This window comes from Schistocerca americana, chromosome 7, assembly GCF_021461395.2.
Source record: "Schistocerca americana isolate TAMUIC-IGC-003095 chromosome 7, iqSchAmer2.1, whole genome shotgun sequence".
NCBI classification, from domain to species: Eukaryota; Metazoa; Arthropoda; class Insecta; order Orthoptera; family Acrididae; genus Schistocerca; species Schistocerca americana.
In genome coordinates this window covers 116,735,544-116,761,336 of record NC_060125.1, presented here as the reverse complement: position 1 = coordinate 116,761,336, position 25,793 = coordinate 116,735,544, and the positions used below count along the sequence as shown (strand labels likewise).

The 25,793-nt window shown below is 44.4% G+C and overlaps 1 protein-coding gene across 1 annotated transcript in view; it reads right to left on the bottom strand.

Moving 5' to 3' along the window:
* Positions 1–9,861: 9,861 nt before the first annotated feature.
* LOC124622754 (limbic system-associated membrane protein-like) overlaps positions 9,862–25,793 on the bottom strand; it is a 719,050-nt gene continuing 703,118 nt past the window's right edge. The window contains exon 5 of the mRNA XM_047148543.1: positions 9,862–10,109. Within this exon, the coding sequence (XP_047004499.1) occupies positions 9,862–10,109 (248 nt within the window). The remainder of the gene's footprint in view (positions 10,110–25,793) is intronic.

Below are 25,793 nucleotides of genomic sequence, written 5' to 3'. Positions count from 1 at the left end.
TTTTTCCAACCAAATACAAGAGAGAACCAACCTGTGCGAATTGAATTTTATAAATAAACAGTACATTCTATGTAAGGACATCTGAATTTCCTATCATGAGATCCTTCCTCTACAGCAGAGACTAAATGTTTTTCCCGTCTGTTTCCAGGGGGGAGGGGAGGGTGGTTGGAGTAATTACCACAGGGAAGGCGTCAATTAATTTATAGATCTAATTGATTGGAAAATTAATTCGATGCCAAAGGTGTGCTTGTATAGCGAGGGGATTTCCAGAGAGATGGGGAGGTTGAAAGGGAGGGAGAGGGGTGGGGAGCTTTCTTGGAATGGAAAATTTTTCCCAAGGGGTCATAAATCAATTGACAGAGCAACAGGATCAGGGGAGGGGAAGGCGTTCATAAATGAATCAAATTTGGCCCTGAATGTATGCAACACCCATACCAAATTGTCTCACAGGACAGTTTGCCCTACTACTGGCGCATTCCCAGCCCAGTTGCCACAAACGTTTTTGCGTACTATAGTCATTTGCTTCCCTGTTCCGCACGAAAATACAACGAGGGAAAAACGATTGTCTATGTGCCTCGGTGAGAGCCGTAATTCTCTCATCTTCGTGGTCCTTAAGCGAAATGTACGTTGGCGGGAACAGATTGGTTTTGCGCCGGTACTCTAAATTTTCTCAATATTGTTTCTCGAAGAGAACGTCATCTTCGCCTCAGGGATTCCTATTTGAGTTCTCCGTAAAACTCACATGTTGATCGACCCTACAGGAACCAAATCTAGCAGCCCACCTCTGAACTGCTTCGATGTCTTCCGTCAGTCAACTAGTGGGGATCCGAAACAGGACTGAAGAATGGCTCTCACTAGTGTTCTGTACTCGATCTGCTTCATAATGAATCACAGTTTCCTGAAGTTCTCCCAATAAACCAAAGTCGACCATTCGCTTTCCCTGCTACCGTCTTTACGTGCCTGCCCCATTTCGTAGTTACCCCTAGGTACTTAATAGAGCCGACTGTGTGCAGCAGCTCACCACCAATGCTGTATTACTATTGCCACTCATTGCTGTATTGCCACTGATCTGCATTACCTTACATTTTTCTACATTTAGAGTACCCGCCATTCACCAGCCTAACTAGGAATTTTGTCTGAGTTGTCTTGTATCTTCCTACACTCACTGAGCGACGACACTTTTCCCATACTCAGAGAGTCATCGACAATGAGTCACAGATTTCTGCCAACTCTGTCCATCGGATCATTTGCTTGTATAGAAAATATGTGTGATCCTGTGACACTTCCCTTGTGCACTCCTCACGACACCCTTGTCTCTGATGAAAACTCACCGTCGAGGACAACGTACTGCGTTCAGTCACTTAAGAAGTCTTCGAGCCGCTCGCATATCTGCGAACCTATTCCATTTCCTCGGATCTTTGTTAGCAGCCTGCAGTGCAGCACCGTGTCGAACGCATTCCGGAAACCTAGGAATACAGAATCTTCCTAATGTCCTCAACCCATGGTTTGGAGGACATCGTGTGAGAGAAGAGAAAGCTGAGTTTCGCTCGAGCGATGCATTCTAAATCCGCTGTGATTTGTGGGCAGAAGCGAGGAAGGCGATGCCGGATCCCAGTTGAGCGATGTCTGGATCGCCAGAAGATGTGGACATTTTAACTATGTCCAAGAATTCTGCAGCAGACCGTTGTAACGGACACTGGTCTGTAATTTTGCAGTCGAGGCAACAAGTACCCCGACGGCACAATGAGGCGATTGACCTGCTCTGAGCAGATGATTTAATTAGGGCGCATAGTTCTATGGTGTTTTCAGGGTGTTGTTCATATCATGACTTAGGGCCCATCCCTTCATGTTACCTTGAACACGACCCATGGCGTTTATTTCAACATTCTCGGGGACCAGGTATTGCTTTTTTCCTACGTCTTATTGATGAGTATGTTAAGGGGACTCCTGGAATTCAAGATGGCGAGAGCCGTGCGCAGAGGCCTCGACGCACGTTTGTCCAGCCTGTATCACCTCGAATAGCCTCCTATACCTCCCGACCTAAATTCCAATTAAAGCGTCTGGGGATATTGAGAACGGCTGGTGAATCCCTGTTAATAACATTCCCACAGTTTGGTAGCTCTACTGGGTCTGATCACCAACGATTTCCTTCAGCTGGATGTGGCATACTTGGAGAAACAGCCGAAATGAGACCATCAGCAAGGCTAAGGACTGTGTTATCCTGGGGTGACTCGGCTTTTATCCGACGTGTTTGGGTTTCGTCGTACTCATGCTAACGAGGAAGGCGATGCCGGATCCCAGTTGAGCGATGTCTGGATCGCCAGAAGATATGGACATTTATTTACCGATTAAACTGAAAATGTTGTTCGTCGCTACGTAGCTGCATATGATAATCCTCGTCGTCAGCTTACATTTGCAGTAAGTGTTACTTTGAAAACTTACAACCTCAAACCCGGACACGACACGAACTCCTACAGATGAAAATTGCATGAAATTCCATTCCTATAAATGACATTCGGCAGTCGTTTACATGTAAAACAGGTCCTTGGACGAAAGACCTTGCTAACCAAGCCGCGGGCGGATGAGAGGGAAAAATTATTGGAACAGTTAACCTCGCACTTAAGGCCTGGTTCTACATTTACACAAGGTATTTGACCAGCTTTACAGACACCACACACTTTTTACTTATATGTTGACACATAACAGATGGGGATAACTAAATACACGGACGGAAAAAAATCGCCGCACCAAACAATAATAAATGTATAGAAGTAATATTCCGGAAATACGTTTGTCTAGGTAACATTTTTAAGTGATTAACACTAAAAGATCACAGGTTAATGTAAGCGCGAGATTAGCAATTGCAAATGTGAAGTGCTGGTACATTAATAACCGGTGTAGCCCTGAGAATGTTTATTGCAAGCATGCAAACGTGTATGCATTGTGTTGTACTGGTGTCAGTTTGTGCGATGGAGTTCGACGCCTGTTGCACTTGGTCGGTCAATAAAGGGAAGGTTTAATGCTGGTTATGGGTGACGCTGGAGTTGTCGTCCGATTATGTCCAGTTTAATCATTGGACACATCTCATGGCTCGACTCAAAGCTTACTTGTGTCATTGTTCGTATCTATTTTTCGTTGGAATTCGGAAGAAGTCGAGAGTACACTTTCCGTGCATGGGCACTCACTGTGAATGCACGTATAAATTACAGTACTAATGAAGAAGATCTATGTGTGTGGAACTAGCAGTGTAAAATACATACATATGTAGAGATCAACGAATGAATTCATATCATCCTACGAAATGTCTTCAATAATCAGTAAAGCAGTCTGTGAGTGACATAAAGCGAAAAGAACTCTAGTTAACACATTTCGTAGTCAATCTTTCACCCTACAGAATTTGCAATTTGAATCGGCTCTCGCCGTTGAATAGTACTCAGTTTTTTAAATGTTGGTGGAACTTCGAGGTTACTTATGCATGAGGTTAATTAATTAATTAGTTACATATTCCAACCGATATTTGTTACACATGTTCCACATGTTTGGAGCTATCCAATTTATAGAATATTAAATTAATTATTACTGAACATTCAAGATTTAGAGATAAGTTCACACAGTAGTAAAAGAGTTCTTAATTTTTGTGCGGAATAAAAACTAAGGCGTTTAGAAATAAAACAGCAAATTCGAAAGATTTGTGTTGCTTCTGTCTTAACTACAGACGTTTCGCTTTAATTCTCCTGGTATCTTCAGCGGAATTCGATTGAAATATTTATTCACTTGAGATGACGAAAGTCATGGGACACCTCCTAACATCCTGTCGTCCCTCCTTTTTCCAACTCGACGTGGCATGGAGTCAAAAACTCGTTGGAAGTCCCCTGCGGAAATATTGAGGCATGCTGCTTCTGTAGCCGTCCATGATTGCGGAAGTGTTGCCTGTGTAAAATTTTGTACACGAACTGACCTCTCGATTACGTACCACAAATGCTCAATGGGATTCATGTCGGGCGACCTCTATGGCTAAACCAATAGCTCGAACTTCAAAGTAATCACGAACGATTGTGACCCGATGGCATGGCGCATTGTCATCCATAAAAATTCCACCACTGTTTTGGAACCTCAAATCCATAAATGGCTGAAAATTATTTCAGTTGGTTCAGTTGCACTAGTGGACCCACTCCGTTCCATGTAAACACAGCCCATACCATTAAGGAGTAGCCACCACCAGCTTGCCCACTACCTTCTTGACAGCTTGGGTCCATGCCTTCGTGGGGTCTGCGCCACACTATAACATTACCATCAGCTCTTACCAACTAAATCGAGGCTCATCTGACCAGTCGTCGAGGTCCAACCGATACGGTCACGAGCACAGGGAAGGCACTGCAGGCGACGTCGTGCTGATGGCAAGGGCACTCATGTCGGTCGACTGCTGCCACAGGCCATTAACTCCAGATTTAGCCACACTAACCTAGATGAAACGTTCGTCGTACGTCCCAGACTGATTTCTGCGGTTATTTCGTGCGCCGCACTGTCCTAGATGAAACGTTGATCGTACGTCCCAGATTCATTTCTGCGGTTATTTCGTGCAATGTTGCTTGTCTGTTAGCGCTGACAATCCTACCCAAAAGCCATTGCTCTCGGTCGTTAAGTGAAGGCCCTCGGCTACAGCGTTCTCCAAGGTAAGAGATAATATGTCAAATTTCTCGACTCGCTCTTGAAGAGGAATATTGAATTTCCTAACGATTTCCGAAATGAAATCTCATGCATCTAGCTCCACCTATCATTCCGCTTTGAGAGTCCGTGAATTCGCGTCGTGCGGCCATAAACACGTCGAAAACACATAAATCACCTGGGTACATTTGTACAACTCCGCCAATGCATTGCCCGTTTATACCTTGTATATACGATACTATTCCTGTCTGTATATGTGCAAGTCGCTACCCCATGACTTTTGCCATCTCGTTGTAAACACTTCCATACTGTGGCTATTCTATTTTGATCTATTTGGTGTAAGTATTATGCTTTGAGTTGTTTACTTTAAATGTTTAAATGTTTAGTGTATATTAGCAGCGTATCTTGGTTAACTACACGTTTACGTTAGTTGTGAGTAAAGTCTGAAACTTATCACGAATTTTCTATCTACTTTTGTCCGCATCTGCGACAAACTGTTTAAATCACTGCATCTAACCTGCAACTGTCAGTGTTTCACTATTTGTTATACTGTAATACAATTTTCGCCTTAGACACTTTCATGTTTCCTGATAAAAAACGGGTAAGAATTCAATGTATAAAAAATCGGTTCAAGTTTAATGCATTGACAATCAGATCATAAAATGGACTAAGATTAATAAAGTTTTACTGGACATTTTTAGACAATGCATTTTTGGAAGGTCGGTGCCAAACTAGTCTTTATAATAACCTGTACTTGAAAAGTGTCCAAAGCCATTGTACTTCTGAGTGCAAATGTTATAAAAAAGAAAAAGACTATGCTATTAGGCCAATTTACATGGATGCACGCCACAAATTTAAAACTATGCATACTACCGAAAAGCATCGCCGAAGACTTACATTTGATGCTTGGACATTAGTTAATGTGATTACTGCGCTACGAAAATTATTGTTACAAAGAGCATATGTTAAAAGCACACACCAGACATACGCAGACGACGAACACGACCTACAGAGATGATATTCTTGTTGGGTCTCCAGCCGGATCATAGAATCATCTTGAGACAGTATCGCAGGGGTTGACCTTAGCCATCACTTTCTTGTGACACCGCTGTTTGTTAATCTCGTCGGAGATATTTTCTAACGTGAACGGCGGCCTTTTCATACTCTGCTGAAAGCTAACAGCGCATGCACCAGAAATCGGCGCTGCTACCACCCAACGCAATTGAAGGTGCAGCGTCTCAGCGGTTAAAAGTATTATATTCTGCTGGACGACACAAAGACTGTTGGTTTTTGGTGTTAAATGAAACGTAGTACCACATTTTACTTACAGATTAGCCCTTGTCTCTGGTTAGAGTAGTATCTGCCAGTTCAATTTCGATTGACTTTTTCAAGACACAGTCATACATTATCCTGTGCTCCTCAGTTAGACAGTGCTCGGCCACTGCCAATTTTTTAAGCTGTTGTATTTGTGTATGGCAACAGTGTTCGATGTATCTGTCGTGGAGTAGCCAATACACGTTTTCCCACAACTGCAAGAGATTTTGTAAATCCCGAACTTCCTCAGCCTTACATCGTCTAACCGTACCTCGGTATGCTCCAATCTTGACTGGCGGACCAATCATGGTACTGATATTATATCTTTGAAGACACGGACCATGCGTATGATAGGAAAGTAAGCTATCTGTTCAAATGGCTCTGAGCACTATGGGACTCAACACATGAGGTCATCAGTCCCCTAGAACTTAGAACTACTTAAACCTAACTAACCTAAGGACATCACACACATCCATGCCCGAGGCAGGATTCAAACCTGCGACCGTAGAGGTGGCGCGGTTCCAGACTGAAGCGTCTAGAACCGCTCGGCCACACCGGTCGGCAAAAGCGATCTGTATACATCTTCTAATGTTTCAGTTGAATTTTCAAACTTTAAAGTACCCTGGATCTATTTGCCAGTTTCCCAATTATGCTAGAACGTGCGCTTAAGGTGTCCTAGCTTTTGTGTCAAGCTTTCGACAGCCAAGGTGGCATAAGCCCTCCTTGATAACGTGTTGAAGACCTCCATGTCTCGATAACTTGCATAGTAACTCACTGCCTGTATAGACCAGCCCTTATGAGTTGGGTTTCTACAAACACTGTACACCAGAGTCGCATAGTTCTTTCTTTTGACCAGTACGTCCGTAAACGAAAGTCTTTCTTCTTTTTCCCCCTGAATTATGAACTTCATGCTGGGATGACAGCAATTAGAATGGCCCACGAAACGACTGAGGGCGTCTAGTCCATGTGGCTGAATCATAAACGTGTCGTCGGCGTACCATCAATAGCAGGTAGGTTTCAAGAACGACTTCCTCAACCTCTTGACTACAAATTTTTCCACAGATAAATTCACGGCTATGGGGGTAGTGGATTCCCAACTCAGTCCATCAGGTTGTTCAAAATACTCGTCACTGGATAAAAAGTAGGTCGACGTCGGCACTGTCATTTCATGTCCACTTTTTCAATAGCCAGCATCGAGAACTGTTCAAAAGGTACAACTTATGCTAGTGCTGAAGCACAGAGGCCGCACTGGCAAACGGAACCCTCGTTCTCTGGGATCAGGACCTTCGGCGGGACCAGTGGAAGACGAGTGTAGACATTTCTGGCCACATGCAGGGGGCGTATCTTGAAAGATTTAAGAAAAGGTGTATCGGTAGTGTCAGAAGCGGTTTCGTCCACGATTCAAGACCGCTGTAGCTCCTTAGCTCGGTTAAAGATGACCTACGTCTGACCTACTGTAACCAGTATGGGACAACATCTGAGGTCATTAGCCCCCTAGACTTAGAACTACTTAAATCTACCTAACCTATGGACATCACACACATCCATGCCCGAGGCAAGATTCGAACCTGCGACCGTAGTAGCAGCGCGGTTCCATACTGAAGTGCCTAAAACCGGTCTGCTACAACGGCCGGCTATTGGCCAGACAGTTCACACTGTCTGACAGACCTCTTGGGCACCATAGCCACACTCGATTTCTATTCGTGCGACCTGAGAACGCAGCTGTAACCTCGCACTATCTGACGGAAACAGAAAGATGCGTGATGGGACACAGATAGTTTGCCCCTGCGCCTCGCTATGTATTGAAGGTCATATTCGGTAGGAATTCATTGTTTGCAGGAGGTTTCACTACTGAGTCGTTGAACCTTCACCGACGGTGTGTATTGGTCTCCCGCATGGTTTGAAAGACGTGTCATTCAAGACAAGAACTAGTTCCGAGGGAGTAGTCAATCTGCGGATGTCGACCGAATGTACTGCAAAAATGACGTAAAATCTTGCTGTAGAACCGACGGGAATATCACCACTTAATAAACGAGGCAGACTGATAAGATCTGTTCAGCAGACTGATACATGAAGAAAGACAAAAAAAAAAAACAAAAAAAAAACAAAAAAAAAACAAACATGTAGTCTCAACATCACAGAGGTTGAACACATTTGTCATGAGTTGTGTATGTCTATATCGTTTCTTCATGTAGGCTTAGGGCTGATGGGATAAATTTTAATAGAATCTTAAAGTTCTATAACCTACGGCTGAAATACAATAAAAATACAATAGATTTTAATTGGTATGTTGCTGAACTGTCTGAGGAATTATGAGTAAGCAGGGATATGACAGCAACGGTCATTTGAAGCAAAAACGTTCATAGGGACACATGCACTGTTCCAAATGATTTGGGAGGTACAACTCGTTTAACGTACACTTGTCTTTGGGCTGGTGGTGGACTCGTATATAGTTATCCATTGGTCGTGGTTGAACAATTAACTGACACACAGATCGGTATTGCAAAAACCTTCATATAGACACATGCACTGTTCCAAATGGTTTGGAAGACAGAACTAGTTTAACGTACACTTATCTTTGGGCTAGTGGTGCACACATACGCATCTTACCCTTATAGTTGGATTGGTCGTGGTGGTACAATTAACTGACACACAGATCGGTATTGTGTACGCCATTAAATGTTTGTCTAGCGTGTGAATGAGGTCTGAGACTTAAAAATGAAAGCTGAATACGGGAGATGAACTGCTCGGTCGCATCAAGGACGCTACCGTCGTCATTAGGGAACGTCCAGAGGCACTCAGGCTAGCAACACAACAAGTGTGCACGAATGGTTTGAAATTGACTGTGGTGTTCAGGCATTAATTGAGAACTGTACATCAGGTGTAACGTGACATGTACGATAATTTTTTAGGATGAATGTGTTAAAAGTACATATTTTTCAATTGATACATTGTAAAGCGCTTGTTGTAATGTTTAGTGGCTGTTGCACACGTATACATGTGTAAACTTCACCACAGTGTACTGAGTAATGGAGAAAAGAAATAGATACGTATGTTGGATGTGTTTTATCTCGAAAACCGTACGGAATAGGACGTATGTCCACATGAAGTTTTTTGCCTCAAATGATCGTTCCTGACGTATTCCTGAATATCGAGCATTCCTGCTGCGACACTCTGTATGTTTTAAAATCACTTTTAAATTCGTTGTTTGCTGAAGATATCGTTAGGCAACGGCCTTGCCACAGTGGATACACCGGTTCCTGTGAGATCACCGAAGTTAAGAGCTATCGGGCGTGGCTGGCACTTAGATGGGTGACCATCCAGCCACCATGCGCTGTTGCCATTTTTCGGGGTGCACTCAGCCTCGTGATAACAATTGAGGAGCTACTCGTCCGAATAGTAGCGGCTCCGGTCAATGAAAACCATCATAAGGACTGGAAGAGCGGTGTGCTGGCCACACGCCGCTCTTATGCGCATCCTCAAATGAGGATGACACGGCGGTCGGATGGTCCCGATGGGCCACTTGTGACCTGAAGACCGAGTGCTTAAAGATATCGTTGCACCTGTTCTGATATGTCATTGCGTGGCAACGTATTAGAGATATGCAATCAGGTTTATGAAACGAGAGAGCTGCTTGTGGTAATCTTGTGTGTGCCCTACGTTTTCTATTTTATCTTTTTATTGTTATCTTAGAGATTTACTAGTATTTCGTTGTTCTTTAGCCAGTGCACTATTTCGCAGGTTTTTCAATTATTTGTAGGATATAGCGACAGCTCTGTTTCATCATTGTGTGTTTTGAAATGTGTTGTGTGTTGTGCATATGTATCTGTGTGTGTGTGTGTGTGTGTGTGTGTGTGTGTGTGCAGGCATGCGATGGGGTATTCAGGACACTGCTGCGGTTGACTGGGGCAGCTGCAGCTGGCAGGCAACCCGCGTGTGGGCCCAGCGCAGGCGCGCCTTTCGCCTACCTTTGCGGTGCCTGGAGAGCACGATGGGCTGTCCGTCCTCGCGCCGCCACATGACCTTGGGCGCGGGGAAGCCGTCCGCCTTGCACGTGAGCGTCGCGTTCTGGTGCTCGCGCACCGCCACCGCTGACTCGGTCGACTCCTCGTCCACGATGTTTGGAGGCACTGCGCATCACACCAGAGCGTGACACGCCACCGACCAACTGCTGGCACACACACTGACACACATACAAACACTGATACGAACACACACACACACACACACAGAACAGTAACCCTTACATTTGTGCATTTGCCAGTTATTTAGAGGACCGCTACACACTCTCAGTAATCAAAACAAATTCGAGAAAATCCTCCAACGGAAAATAAGCACAGTTCAACAGCCATCGGTGACAAACAACTTGGACTTTCTGCACTTAATATTGTAAGATAGCAAGAACTATGCCCCTTACATGAAGTCATTAAAGATCACCGAACTCACGTTGAGCGAACAGTAGCGCTGGACAAAAATGGCTGACAAGGCACAATGCATCTTGTACAGGGTGGACGTAATGGAATAATTAATGTTGGGTGATGGTTTTAAAGTAAGTCACACGACATGAAAACTTCGTGAAAACGCATCGATTTATTGGAGGCCAGTTTATCCCAGGGAAGTATTCAGAGTTGACCGCAGCTGGAGGCGCTCGTGACTGGGGAGCGGCGAAGGAAAGCGACAATAGGCAGCTTAGGGCGCCTCAAGCTCTCAAAAAGCGGTAACGGGGCGCAGCCTCCAGCTGCCTTAAGCCCTCGGCACACGGACCGTGCATCTGAACGTTGAGCGTTGAGCGTGCCGAGTTTCTGACGTCATAGCGTGGAATAGCACTTTCGGGAGTCTTTCCGAACGTGCAGAGCAATATCTGGCATGTCAGATATTCTGAGCGTGCGTCTGAGCGTTGACCAATGAGATGGCACACCGCCACTACGTCACACGCACGCCGTCTCCCATCAGTACAGAGTTGTGAGTCGCCATATTGGCGTTCATTTCAAACCTATATGTATATATGCCGTTTCTGAGCACCAGCAAATTGAGAATCACTGAAAAACCCGTTGTTAGTTGTGTGATTCGTTCCAATAAAATTGTGGGGAACATCGTATTCGTGGCAAAAGAATTATTGTAACCTGCGTATTATAAGAGTAGGCTATTTGAAGGCAGCGACGCACTGAAGATCCACCAAAAACGCATTGTTCTTGGTGCAATTTGTTATAATTAAATTTCAATTAGTAACATAATTATCTACGATTAACAGTTTTAGCAACCTCTAGTACAATATGATTAAGTATACCACGGGGCGTAGGGGTTTAGCGTAATGGTTAGCGTCTCTTTCTAAGAAGCTCTTTTTGTTGGGCGGTGGTTCGCGTCTTAACACTACAAAATTTTTTTTTCCTAACATTCGCATTATTAGGTTCTGATACTTTATTATCAGTTTAATATAATTATACGCTATAATATTTGATGTTATGTAAATATAAGTTCACCTTTTTTTGAGGGGTGACTTTGTTCGATTGGCTTAATCTACAGGACAGCTTGCGCTACTTGTATAAAGTTATTTTGTTCCTTTTTCTTTTACGCTTCGTAATTCACATGTTGCAAGGATTCTGCTACTGGGTAGGAACAGTGATCAAGTAAGCCTGACCCTGGAGTTTTACTAAAATGTGGGAATGATGAAATAATGTTTATCGTATGCAGAAAAGTATTCCAACTTGTACCCCGCTGTTTGTAATGGAACTGTTATAAGCCTGTGTCCTTATTGATTGGACATGGTACTTCCCTTTTCGTGGACGATGGAGAAAATGTGCGTTTTAATAGAGATAACGTGGGAATTTTACGCACGCCCGTTGAGTAAATAGTGTGATTTACGAACTACTAGAAACAACTGCCGCTGGAGTGCGTTGCGATCGCGTACACCACGTTGGGGCCCACGTACCGTGTGCACAAGTAGCATCGTTCCTGAGCGTTCAGCAGCACGTTGAACTTCGCACGCTCAACGTTAACGTTCGACAGCACGGTCCGTGTGCCGACGGCTTTACGGTGAGTGACAGTGAGGGGATGGTTGACCCCATGCTGGTGCACCGGGAAGCGGACGGAGAACTTGTACTCCTGTTGATAAATGTCCGTCGTCCCGTTTTCAGTGAAACATGCGAGAAAGCCACGCAAAGCTACAGTGGAGTGGTCAACAGAGGCCAAAATATGCGTGTTCGTGACTACAGCAACTTCACGCTGAATTCACGGTCCACAAAGTTTGAAGTAAAGCAGGTGAAGAGCGACAGAATGAAATACGCTGGCCTCCGATGGGAAGGTAGGACCAAGGAATCTGAAGTACTCTCTTGGTGTAACAACACCAACGCTATACTATTGTACATATAATAATTTTTTCTTCTGATTTTCGATAAATTAGTGTAATCGATGTTCTGATTTCATTTCTTTTTTGTTTCATGCCATTATGTTAAAGAAACTGTAAACAATTTTCGATGTGAATATTAATGTTTATGTCAAATATCAAGGAATATTGTAATAGAATTGAAATGTAACAAATGTCGAGACTGTTGTAAGATGTTAAAGTTGTAATTGTGCGTCTGGTCCATACATAGGCAATGTATTAGGAAATGTAGAATGCAAAACCTCGGGTGAATACCCTGGCTGTAGGGGAGCAGTAAAAGGTGGATGGCAGGAGAGCGCGAGAAAATGCACACGGGCGCGGCACGGCATAACGGGCTCAGCAGTAGTAGTCGGAGTTGGGCATCGATCTGAGAAACACGTTCTGGATCGAGGAGGATCTCCTGGAAAACGTGATTTCGTTGAGCCTCGGATGTGCCGTTTCCGACGCCTATACAGCATGGCAATATTCCATAGGCACTAAACGGAAAAGTATTGCGACGCTATGAAGAAGTAAAGTGCCGATACATCAAGAGCCATAGCTGTGATTGTATGTGTGCTCTGTGCCTCGCCATCTCGCCGCCAGCCAACCGCCGCATCGATATGAACAGGTTGAAACTTTTAGTACTGTATTCGTGTGGACCAGTGTTACTTTTGTTCCATACTGTTCAATAACAACTTAAATTTTACCAGAACTGTCCTATCATTTAACTATCCTCACAACTAACCTTGACAGGGTCCTTTCCACATGTTGTGCAATCCGAGTGTCCAGAAATGAAGAATTAAAGTTTATGTTAATAATAATCACCTGCAGACCTAGCAATGTTACAATGATATTTAAAGAACTTTGTTGTTAATGAATATATAGGTAAATAACAAAGGTCTTACAAAGTCGGAAGATAATTTTGAAATTGAATTAGTAATGAATTATTTTGAGGCAGATATAATGATATTTTAAATGAGCAGGAAATAAGATAAAAAGAGTAGTAATTCATATATTGGAAATCTTGAGTTCTTAATGATTTCAATAACCAAAATTTTCAGTACAGTGGTCATAACAGTTTCAGGGTCCCCCCCCCCCCCCCTTTTCTTTTCTATTCATTTGAATTCTGAAGTGTACTGAACTGACTTGAACAGCAAAGTTAAAGTCAATATAAAACCAAAATTTATCAGTGTTTTACCTTTTTCAAAATTGACATTGTATGTGTGTTTCGAAAGTGCTATTTCTAGGGTAATCTATGCCCGATTTTAATCAGATCAATAGACAGTACGAAGTTTTGTAGTAAACATTATAGTGTAATGTTATGTATTTATGAATTATCCATATTGGTACAGAAAGTGAAATTATCAGTTCAGTAGATTTTTCCGGTTCTAAAATTTACCATATTATGCAGTGTTACTACGTATTGTTTGGCATGAACGTACATCAACTTGTACAGGGAAGAAACTTAGTTAATGCCTAATTAGGCTGGCGACCGTATTATTAACAAATTGGTAGCATCTGCTGTGTTGTTTCTTGTCCGTCCTAACGTGTAGTTGCACTTCGGACTTGCTTGCCGTATCATTGTTATTACTGAGTGGGTGTAAGTCTGATTTTGCCTGCATTTAGGTACACGCGGTCAATATCTATACTAAAATCCTTACTCTTAAGGTGAAGCCCGTCAACTTACCATAGTACAGGCTTTAAAAAGTATCGTGCGCCCGAGCGTAGTGTTACACTGGGAGTCAGAATTTCGGAGAAATTGGTGTTTTATGCAGACGCTAACCTTGATGGGTGGCCTGGGAGGAGCTAAATAGCAGAAGTTGAGAGGAAGGGAAATTTTGTGGGAATTCACTTCCCAAAGCAAGCATTGGTCGGCACTGGGAAGCGACGCATAATTAACGCGACTTGCGCTGCAATTGGAGTAAGTGATTTTGCTGGAGGGGAAACTGAGTTGAAGAGCAGACTGGCAGACATCTCCATAGAGGTCTTCTGTTCCCAGCTTGCCTAGAGTGCGGACGTAGCATTCTTTACTCATCTTGCCTGAGAGAGAGAGAGAGAGCATCTCTGCAGTTTAGGACTTAGCAAACGGAACTATTGAGCTGGGAGATAGTGTGAATAGACGAGCGCAGCCTTGCAGCACCATCAGGCAGGCTGAAGTCCGCACAACGACGCCGCCCCGCCACGCTGAATTCGGTGATATTGCGCCCGCTCTGGCTTGAATTAGGCCACTGAATAATTTGTTGGATCACGTCGGTAAAGATTCCATGAGGTTTTCATGGGCCGTGTATTGTAGAATTCTTCTCGCACTTCGCATTACACCTGGGTCAGTCGATAGGAATTAATTTTGATTTATCGCGCTTTACTTCACGTAAACGCAATTTATTCCCATTGCCTGATAGGAGAATCATGTAATGTGATGATTGAAGGTCGTGAATTAAAATAAATTTGTGCTAAACGACTGCATCTGTTTTCAATCAAGTAGTTGAACTCCCAAGTCACTTTCTTAATTAATTTTATGTTCAACATTTGCATCTGGTCTTCAATAGCTGAATATAACATCAATGTGCACCCCTTTTTAATTAAAAGGGATCAATTCTAAATCAATTAATGTCAACACTGCCACCGCAGTTCAATCAGGAGTCACAGGGCCTTATTACTTTCTTTGCCTTATCCAATATTGCGGCAATTCTGTTGATCTGTTAGTCAATTAGCTGGGGTGAACACACGCCAAAACCAGATAAGTGACAGATGGGGGTGTTACAATATCATGTCAGTCATGTACAAAGGCAAACAGATATGTAACGAGTACACCAATGAGCTAAAATATTACGACCGGTGCCCACGGCGAGTCTCAAAGTCACCTGTTACGATTGTGGGCACACGACGCGGTAAACAAACTATAAAGACAGAGCAGGGACCTAAGGACGGATCACTCCAGTGATACTGTCCGTAAACGGGAAAATCCCCTGACGTAAACAGATTTCAGAAAGTGCAGATGGTCATGGCCCGGTGCCTGGGAAGGAACATCTCAAAAGTGGTGAAGGAGGTCGGTAGGTCAAATGCTAATATCGCGAGCACCTCTGAAAAGACGAGGAAGCACGGCGAAACCATGCATGCGGTAAAGTGTCACATAATGCGTTCGCTCTAAAAACCAAGATAGGCCTGTATCAGAGAGGACGACAAAACACAGTGTTGGTGCAGGCACAGCTGATTCGGGGAACACCGTTCGGCACATATTGCTGAATATCTGATTGCAAACAGATAACCTCAACGTGTTCCCACACTGACTCGACAACATCGTGATCTACGATTGCAATGGGCACAGGATATCGACACTGGACAATCTATCCACTAAAACTTAATGTCTCGTAGAGTGGATCACATGTATTGTTACACCAGGTCGGCGGTCGTATCTCGATGCTTCTTCATTCAGACTAACGCCGGCTCGAAATACACTCCTGGAAATGGAAAAAAGAACACATTGACACCGGTGTGTCAGACCCACCATACTTGCTCCGGACACTGCGAGAGGGCTGTACAAGCAATGATCACACGCACGGCACAGCGGACACACCAGGAACCGCGGTGTTGGCCGTCGAATGGCGCTAACTGCGCAGCATTTGTTCACCGCCGCCGTCAGTGTCAGCCAGTTTGCCGTGGCATACGGAGCTCCATCGCAGTCTTTAACACTGGTAGCATGCCGCGACAGCGTGGACGTGAACCGTATGTGCAGTTGACGGACTTTGAGCGAGGGCGTATAGTGGGCATGCGGGAGGCCGGGTGGACGTACCGCCGAATTGCTCAACACGTGGGGCGTGAGGTCTCCACAGTACATCGATGTCGTCGCCAGTGGTCAGCGGAAGGTGCACGTGCCCGTCGACCTGGGACCGGACCGCAGCGACGCACGGATGCACGCCAAGACCGTAGGATCCTACGCAGTGCCGTAGGGGACCGCACCGCCACTTCCCAGCAAATTAGGGACACTGTTGCTCCTGGGGTATCGGCGAGGACCATTCGCAACCGTCTCCATGAAGCTGGGCTACGGTCCCGCACACCGTCAGGCCGTCTTCCGCTCACGCCCCAACATCGTGCAGCCCGCCTCCAGTGGTGTCGCGACAGGCGTGAATGGAGGGACGAATGGAGACGTGTCGTCTTCAGCGATGAGAGTCGCTTCTGCCTTGGTGCCAATGATGGTCGTATGGGTGTTTGGCGCCGTGCAGGTGAGCGCCACAATCAGGACTGCATACGACCGAGGCACACAGGGCCAACACCCGGCATCATGGTGTGGGGAGCGATCTCCTACACTGGCCGCACACCACTGGTGATCGTCGAGGGGACACTGAATAGTGCATGGTACATCCAAACCGTCATCGAACCCATCGTTCCACCATTCCTAGACCGGCAAGGGAACTTGCTGTTCCAACAGGACAATGCACGTCCGCTTGTATCCCGTGCCACCCAACGTGCTCTAGAAGGTGTAAGTCAACTACCCTGGCCAGCAAGATCTCCGGATCTGTCCCCCATTGAGCATGTTTGGGACTGGATGAAGCGTCGTCTGACGCGGTCTGCACGTCCAGCACGAACGCTGGTCCAACTGAGGCGCCAGGTGGAAATGGCATGGCAAGCCGTTCCACAGGACTACATCCAGCATCTCTACGATCGTCTCCATGGGAGAATAGCAGCCTGCATTGCTGCGAAAGGTGGATATACACTGTACTAGTGGCGACATTGTGCATGCTCTGTTGCCTGTGTCTATGTGCCTGTGGTTCTGTCAGTGTGATCATGTGATGTATCTGACCCCAGGAATGTGTCAATAAAGTTTCCCCTTTCTGGGACAATGAATTCACGGTGTTCTTATTTCAATTTCCAGGAGTGTATACCCCGGAACACGGACACAAGCTGGACGGAGCGGTGTGTATCGTGCTGTGACCGACAATTACCCGAGCTTCCCTGGGAACTGTGCTAGTAATCTAATGCACCGTTGCAAATGTGGACTGCTTGAATACTGTTGCGGACCACATTCACGCTTTGCTCTTCCCTGGCGGCGATCGCAGCTTGCAGCAGGAAATGTATTCGCGTAACAAGGCGAGAATGGCGCTACAATGGTTTGAAGAGCATGATAGAGAACTGATGTCTTGGTCACCCAGTTCGGCCGATCCCAACCGGGCGGAACACATGTGGTTCGCTATCGGGCGCCAGGTATCCGCACGCAAATCATTAGTCCGTAATTTACAGTAATTCCGTGACCTGCGAGTGGACAGCTAAGGCTGTATGCAGTGGGTGGGCGAATGTATGTTAGCACCTAAAACACTTTACCATGCCTAATACGTTGTAGGAAAACTGTTGGAGATCAAAACAGCTTCCAGTGGTCTCGAAATGAGTTCTGTACTGTTTTCAGGTGTTACTTTATACCATTCGTCTTGGAAAATAACGGCAGATAACGATGATGAATGTTTATAGCGATGACACACCCTTCTATCCAAAACACAGACCACAAACTCATTAACATTTATATCTGGTAACTGTGCTGGCCAGGAGAGATGCCACAACTCATCCTCGTGCTCACAAATCCATTCCTGGACAATGCCAGCTCAGTCAGCAGAGGCCCTGTCCGACAGGAAGACAGCGTCAACATGGGGGAGCAAACATCGTAACATTTGATGCAACTAATCAACCAAAATGGTCGTAATCTTTCGCGGTACTGCAATCTTATAGGATAACTGTGGGGGACGCGGAATACCACAATATGCCTGCTCAAATCTTCACCAAATACCCGCCGTGTTTCACGACTGGACTTCAAATCAGACAGTATTAGGAAACACTGTGAAACAAAACTCATCTCGCAACATCACATTCCTCATTTGCTTCATACTCTACATTTTATGGCTTCGGCACCATGTTTTCCTGTCACGAGCGTTTGTATCACTGACGAATGGTTCTGAAATTCCAGTTCACCTTACAATTGTATGCTTATGGACCTACCTCCTTGTTGTTCCGGTGCCGATAGGGTTCGTGAGTGCGACAGTCAGTACTGCAGAGACTTCTGCAGCTGTCGTCCTCTTATTTTTCGTCAGAGTCCTCTTAATGATTTCTGTCACAGTAAAGAAAGCTAACAGTTTGACCACGTCCGAATTTACTGAGTTCCGACATAATGCACTTAAAATCTACGCAGCACACTTTTCTGACCACGACTGACGCAACGTGTTGAGGAGATAGCACAAGCGACATCCGTGCCCAAATACAGTAGCGCAACCTGAAGGGCTGGCTGGCGTCTACACTCACGTTCAAGCGTGCACTTCTCGCAGTGTTCCCGCAGTTTTGTGCAGTACCTGTACTTCCGGAAACCTGACAAGGATTTGTCCAGTCACTGCCGCGCAGAATCGCGGCCGCACTGCGTTCCAAAGACAGACCAGCTCGTCGCTCAGCAGGTCAGCGTGAAGTTCCGGCTCGCCAGTATTTGTAAAGTTCGGGTAAATATCCGACGCTATGTAACGTAAAAATATTGGAGCAGGTGAGGCAATACCGACCCTACGACTTGTCTTAGAAGATAGGTTAAGGAAAGGCAAACCTACGTTTCTAGCATTTGTGGACTTAGAGAAAGCTTTTGACAATGTTGACTGGAATACTCTCTTTTGAATTCTGCAGGTGGAAGGGGTAAAATACAGGGAGCGAAGGGCTATTTACAATTTGTACAGAAACCAGATGGCAGTTATAAAAGTCGAGGGACATGAAAGGGAAGCAGTGGTTGGGAAGGGAGTGAGACAGGGTTGTAGTCTCTCCCCAATGTTATTCAATCTGTATATTGAGCAAGCATTGAAGGAAACAAAAGAAAAATTCGGAGTAGGTATTAAAATCAATGGAGAAGAAATAAAAACTTTGAGGTTCGCCGATGACATTGTAATTCTGTCAGCGACAGCAAAGGACCTGGAAGAGCAGTTGAATGGAATGGACAGTGTCTTGAAAGGAGGGTATAAGAAGAACATCAACAAAAGCAGAACGAGGATAATGGATGCAGTCGAATTAAATCGGGCGATGCTGAGGGAATTAGATTAGGAAATGAGACACTTAAAGTAGTAAAGGTGTTTTGCTATTTGGGGAGCAAAATAACTGATGACGGTCGAAGTAGAGAGGATAAGGATATAAAATGTAGACTGGCAATGGCAAGAAAAGCGTTTCTGAAGAAGAGAAATTTGTTAACAGCGAGTATAGATTTAAGAGTCAGGAAATCGTTTCTGAAAGTATTTGTATGGAGTGTAGCCATGTGTGGAAGTGAAACATGGACGATAAATAGTTTGGACAAGAAGAGAATAGAAGCTTTCGAAATGTGGTGCTACAGAAGAATGCTGAAGATTAGATGGGTAGATCACATAACTAATGAGGAGGTATTGAATAGAATTGGGGAGAAGAGAAATTTGTGGCACAACTTGACTAGAAGAAGGGATCGGTTGGTAGGATATGTTCTGAGGCATCGAGGGATCACCAGTTTAGTATTGGAGGGCAGCGTGGAGGGAAAAGATCGTAGAGGGCGACCAAGAGATGAATACACTAAGCAGATTCAGAAGGATGTAGGGTGCAGTAGGTACTAGGAGATGAAGAAGCTTGCACAGGATAGAGTAGCAAGGAGAGCTGCATCAAACCAGTCTCTGGACTGAAGACCACAACAACAAACAAACTAACGTAGCAGGTCGAGCGACATTGGCACGAAAGAGTTTCGTACTATGGTGTTAATCATTAAGGCATATTTAACGAATGAATCAAGTGAGTCAACTATATTCTAAATCATGATCATACTCAGTCAATCGACATTCACTGCTAGATAAATGATTCCTGTGGACATTTCCTTGAGTAATGATCTTAACCTATTCGCATCCCTGTTGCTGCCGCATGTTTTCTGATGTTGCCTGCTACTAGTTAGCTAAGTCGCCATAATCCTCTTTTCTCATTTCAGGAGATACCTTCCCTTTACCATCCATACGCTTCGCTATATGTCCCACCCACATCCATTTCAATTTCCAGTCCTGCTCACGTCTTCCACTCCAGTTCGTGTACTTATTTTCTTCTTCCCAAAATGCATCTTTCCTCTCCTACAGCAACGGTCAGTGTTTTTAACAGCGGAAGTGGCCGTGCGGTTAAAGGCCCTGCAGTCTGGAGCCGCAAGACCGCTACTGTCGCAGGTTCGAATCCTGCCTCGGGCATGGATGTTTGTGATGTCCTTAGGCTAGTTAGGTTTAACTAGTTCTAAGTTCTAGGGGACTAATGACCTCAGCAGTTGAGTCCCATAGTGCTCAGAGCCATTTTGTTTTTAACAATTTTGGCATTAAAAGTCTGTATCTGACGGACGTGATTCAAAACTGTTATTGCGTACTGATTCAAATATTTCTTGTGATACTCACCGGCTTATTAAAACCATAGTTACGCTATCAAAAGCACAATCGATCCCATTTACTCTTCTTCTCCTTTCGTTACCTGTTCACCGGCGCTGTCAGTTACCATACACACAAATGCTTATTATCAGTTGTATAATGTAACAGTCAGTTTGCACTGTTTGGTTTTTGTTGCCCTCACTAACATTATGTAAGTTCTTATTACAGTTCATTTTCACGCCTTTCTACATACTTGCTCTGTTAAGCACTTCCATATATTCCATTCATTGTTAAAGCTTGTCATCGCTAGAATAAAACATTAGTCTCATCAGCAGAACGTAGATTGTTCAGGGGTGTTCGAATTACAAGTAATATTTATTCTTTTTTGAGATTAAGGGTCGGAACATTTCTCAGACGGTTTTCGATGACGACAAAGGAACATGTCTGATTACTACAACGTAAATAATAGTAGAAGATGTCTTGCCAAGAAGTGGAAGCTATGGAAGATGAAGCTCAAACGGGGAATACCTGCTAATGCGCATAAGGACAACTAATTTTACTGCACTTATCCACAATATCAGTGACCACACATGAAGGAACTCTGCACACATATATTGTTCATGACACAAGTGTACAATATGTCTGTGTGGTTAAACCCATAATCAGTTTCCTGTAGTTTCTGCGGACTCAGAAGACCATGAAGTCATTGGCCAAATCTCATAAAGCCACATCTGTATCGTTCTACGGGACATACTACGTGTGTAATCAATTGACTGTGAAAACAGCTGTGCTCCACAGGGACAACAAAGCTGAATGGCTGCTATCAGATTTGAATCCCACCCATTCCTAAAACTCTCTACAATCTTAGGTCTGTACCATCTTACTTGCTGCCATCTGGCGATGGTATAGGTCGAAGATGTCAACTCTGAAATGCTTATTATCAACACTGTATGAATATAGTAGCAGTGGGATGATGGGACTCTGACACCAGTTTTGATATCAAATTTATATCGAATTAATTGATCAATTAACTATCACCTGTATGTTTTCATAGATTTTCCCCAATTTACACTTGGATCCACCTAACCTGCCATATCGGCGAGAATTTCGAATAATGGCTAGTGAAATTTTCAGAAAAATTAATTGTCCCAAGACTTTGCTGACGTCCCATCCCCACCCTCTGCCCGAGCATTGTCGGCAAATTCAAAATAGTGGGTCCCCTTTCCGGGACTGGAACCCTGGTCCTTCTTGGTGGGAAACGCAGGTGCATCACCTACACAGTGATACTGTCCAATTGCAGGCGAGGGAGGTTAGGTTAGTGTACTTTATTTACTTTGGGCGGGAAAGTGAAGTAAAGATCAATCCTAATTACGTAAATAATCGTAAAGTTCGGGCCTAGTTACATATCTATGTGCATAGCGCTACACAAATGGCAATACAATCCAAAAATTTACGATATCATACAACTGGCGTTATCCAGCTGGGAAAAAATTTCACAATAACGCTCGAAACTAGAGGCAGACGTATTCAAAGCAAACAGTGTAAAGGATGGTCCTTTCACCTGACGAGATGATGGTGCTGGAGAGAAAAATGGTTCAAATGGCTCTGAGCACTATGGGACTCAACATCTGAGGTCATCAGTCCCCTAGAACTTAGAACTACTTAAACCCAACTAATCTAAGGACCTCACACACATCCATGTCCGAGGAAGGATTCGAACCTGCGACCGTAGCAGCAGCGCGGTTCAGGACTGGGGTGCCTACAACCGCACGGCCAACGCGGCCGGCTGTTGGACAGAGAGGAGTTCTGTAAGTTTATTACCTGTACGCAAAAAGCTGACGACTGTGTCTAACGCTTTCGGAGTTCATTACAGATGCCTCCCACTGCGTTGTTCGACAAACATCCTGGTGCTCGAAATTCAAATAAACGGTGCTCTCTTTATTTCTCGACAACTTCGCTCTATTCCAGTCCCCCCCGAGAGGTCACCTTGGTATAGCTGCTGTGTAGCTTGTACATAGGAAGAAGGGATAGCGCACCAAACCATCACTGATGTGGAGGAAGGCCAATACACATACGAAAACTGATGGAAAATGCTTCATTGTTCTAATTACACAGAGAAACTGTTCTGTATAAAACCAGCACTCACAAATAATAGGTCATAACGCACCACGTCTTCTGGGAATTGAAAACAAATTATTGTAATAAAACAACTCCTAAAATATGATCCCAAAAGGTCGCACGAGGTGAGAGGGGCATCAGCTGCACGTGTATTCTCCTCGATGTGCGGTCATGAACTGACTACCTTAGGGTCAGTCTTAGCTCCTCTCCTACCACCCCTCATCCCTTCCCATCCTCACTGTAGACAGGGATACAGGCCTGTTCTACCTTGTCGCTGATCGTCCACAAAGAGATCGATTTGGCAGCACTGATACACTGTCACCAGTCTGTGCATATCAGTCACAGATGGGCAAAAGATACAAGAACAGGACGCTTCCTGCAAGCTGTTAAACGTATTTCTCAGAGACGGAATCCAACTGGAGCAACAAAGAAATACTGGAGAACTTTTTCTAAAGTCCACTGACTGGAAAACGGGCAACTGCCAACACTTCCACTGGCCGAAGTGCCTGCCATATCTTGGAGTGGGCTCTTCAATTGAATGTGCCCCCGGCGGAGCATGTGGCTGGGTGGTCAACGCTATCAGTACCAACATAAGCTACACAAATGCAATAGGCTGTGACTCCTGCAAGTCGCAGAACAAAGCGAGGTAAATGATGCCTACCCCAACAGTATGTTGTTTGTCTAAAAGTGCAGCTGTGGCTGCCTATGAGACATGACCCACACGCCACCAGCATCCACCCCGCGACCGCTCGCGACACTTCAGTGTAAGAACTGTATTTAACATAAACACACCTCTTATACATGAGTGTTAAAACACACACAATCGCGACGATAATAGATGTCCACCGGCCGGAGTGGCCAAGCGGGTCTAGGCGCTAAAGTCTGGAACCGCGCGACCGCTACGGCCGCAGGTTCGAATCCTGCCTCGGGCATGGATGTGTGTGAAGTCGTTAGGTTGGTTAGGTTTAAGTAGTTCTAAGTTATAGGGGACTGATGACCTTAGAAGTTAAGTCCCTTAGTACTCAGAGCCATTTTATTTTAAAAAAAGTCCTGCTACGAAGAAAATAGTTTCAGTCCACTTCCATTTAGTTTATGAGCAAAGTCGGTATAGTTTTTTACGTTCAGCTGCAGGATACTCTCTCTCCCAGCCTCCCATTATGTTGTGACATACAACGATATGAAGAAAAAAGTACAGCACTGCCGATGTTTGCCGATGAGCAAACTGCAGAGGTCGAAAATCTATAGCAATATAATTGACACATGTAGTAACTTTTCGCACATCTCCTATACATGTCCACCAAGTGCAAAATCGAGAAAACTTCCACTATTTTTCTGTGAAAACTGCCGATGACATCACAAAGTCCTCATCATTTTGAAACTTTCATCAGAGTAAAGAAAAAGCGAGAATTTAAACTCCAAATAAAAAATCTATACAGTCTAAAGAAACAAATATGTTAAGTGATTTCTTTTAGCTTAATAGACAAAATTACATGTTCTTAGAGCGTCCCTGACATACATATCAGTGTCCGTAAATACATTACCATTCATGTGTGTATTCGCAAACATTTCAGCAAATGGGGTTCAAATGGCTCTGAGCACTATGGGACTAAACTTCTGAGGTCATCAGTCCCCTAGAACTTAGAACTGCTTAAGCGTAACTACCTTAAGACAATACACACATCCAAGACCGAGGCAGCTTTCGAACCTGCGACCGTAGCAGCAGCGCGGTTCCGGACTGAAGCCCCTAGAACAGCTCGACCACAGCGGCCGGCCCACGTCTCCAGGTCGAGACCTAATAAAGAGCGTAGACAGGAAGGGCTGTATAAAAATGTGGTACCCTTGCAAGCCTCTTGATGGCTTTGCACGAGAAAACTGTGACTCCAAGGACGGTTGTGCATCTTAATATTGTTATTGTTGTGGTCTTCAGTCCTGAAATTGGTTTGATGCAGCTCTCCATGCTACTCTACCCTGTGCAAGCTTCTTCATCTCCCAGTACCTACTGCACCCTACACCCTTCTGAATCTGCATAGTGTATTCATCTCTTGGTCTCCCTGTACGACTTTTACCCTCCACGCTGCCCTCCGATACTAAATTGGTGATCCCTTGATGCCTCAGAACATTCCTACCAACCGATCCCTTCCTCTAGTCAAGTTGTGCCACAAGCTTATCTCCTCCCCAATCCTGTTCAATATCTCCTGATTAGTTATGTGATCTACCCATCTAATCTTCAGCATTCTTCTGTAGCACCCTTCTATTCTCTTCTTGTCCAAACTATTTATTGTCCATGTTTCACTTCCGTACATGGCTACACTCCACACAAATACTTTCAGAAACGACTTCCTAACACTTAAATCTATACTCGATGTTAACAAATTTCTCTTCTTCAGAAACGCTCTCCTTGCTATTGCCAGTCTCCATTTTATATCTTCTCTACTTCGACCATCATCAGTTATTTTGCTCCCCAAATAGCAAAACCCCTTTACTACTTTAAGTGTCTTATTTCCTAATCTAATTCCATCAGCCTCATCCGAATTAATTCGAATACATTCCATTTTGCTCGTTTTGCTTTTGTTGATGTTCATCTTATACCCTCCTTTCAAGACACTGTCCATTCCGTTCAACTGCTCTTCCAAGTTCTTTGCTGTCTCTGATAGAATTACAATATCATCGGCGAACTTCAAAGTTTTTACTTCTTCTCCATGAATTTTAATACCTACTCCGAATTTTTCTTTTGTTTCCTTTACTGCTTGCTCAATATACAGATTCAATAACATCGGGGAGAGGCTACAACCCTGTCTCACTCCTTTCCCAACCACCGCTTCCCTTTCATGCCCCTCAACTCTTATAACTGCCATCTGGTTTCTGTACAAATTGTAAATAGCCTTTCGCTCCCTGTATTTTACCCCTACCACCTTTAGAGTTTGAAAGAAAGTATTCCAGACAACATTGCCAAAAGCTTTCTCTAAGTCTAC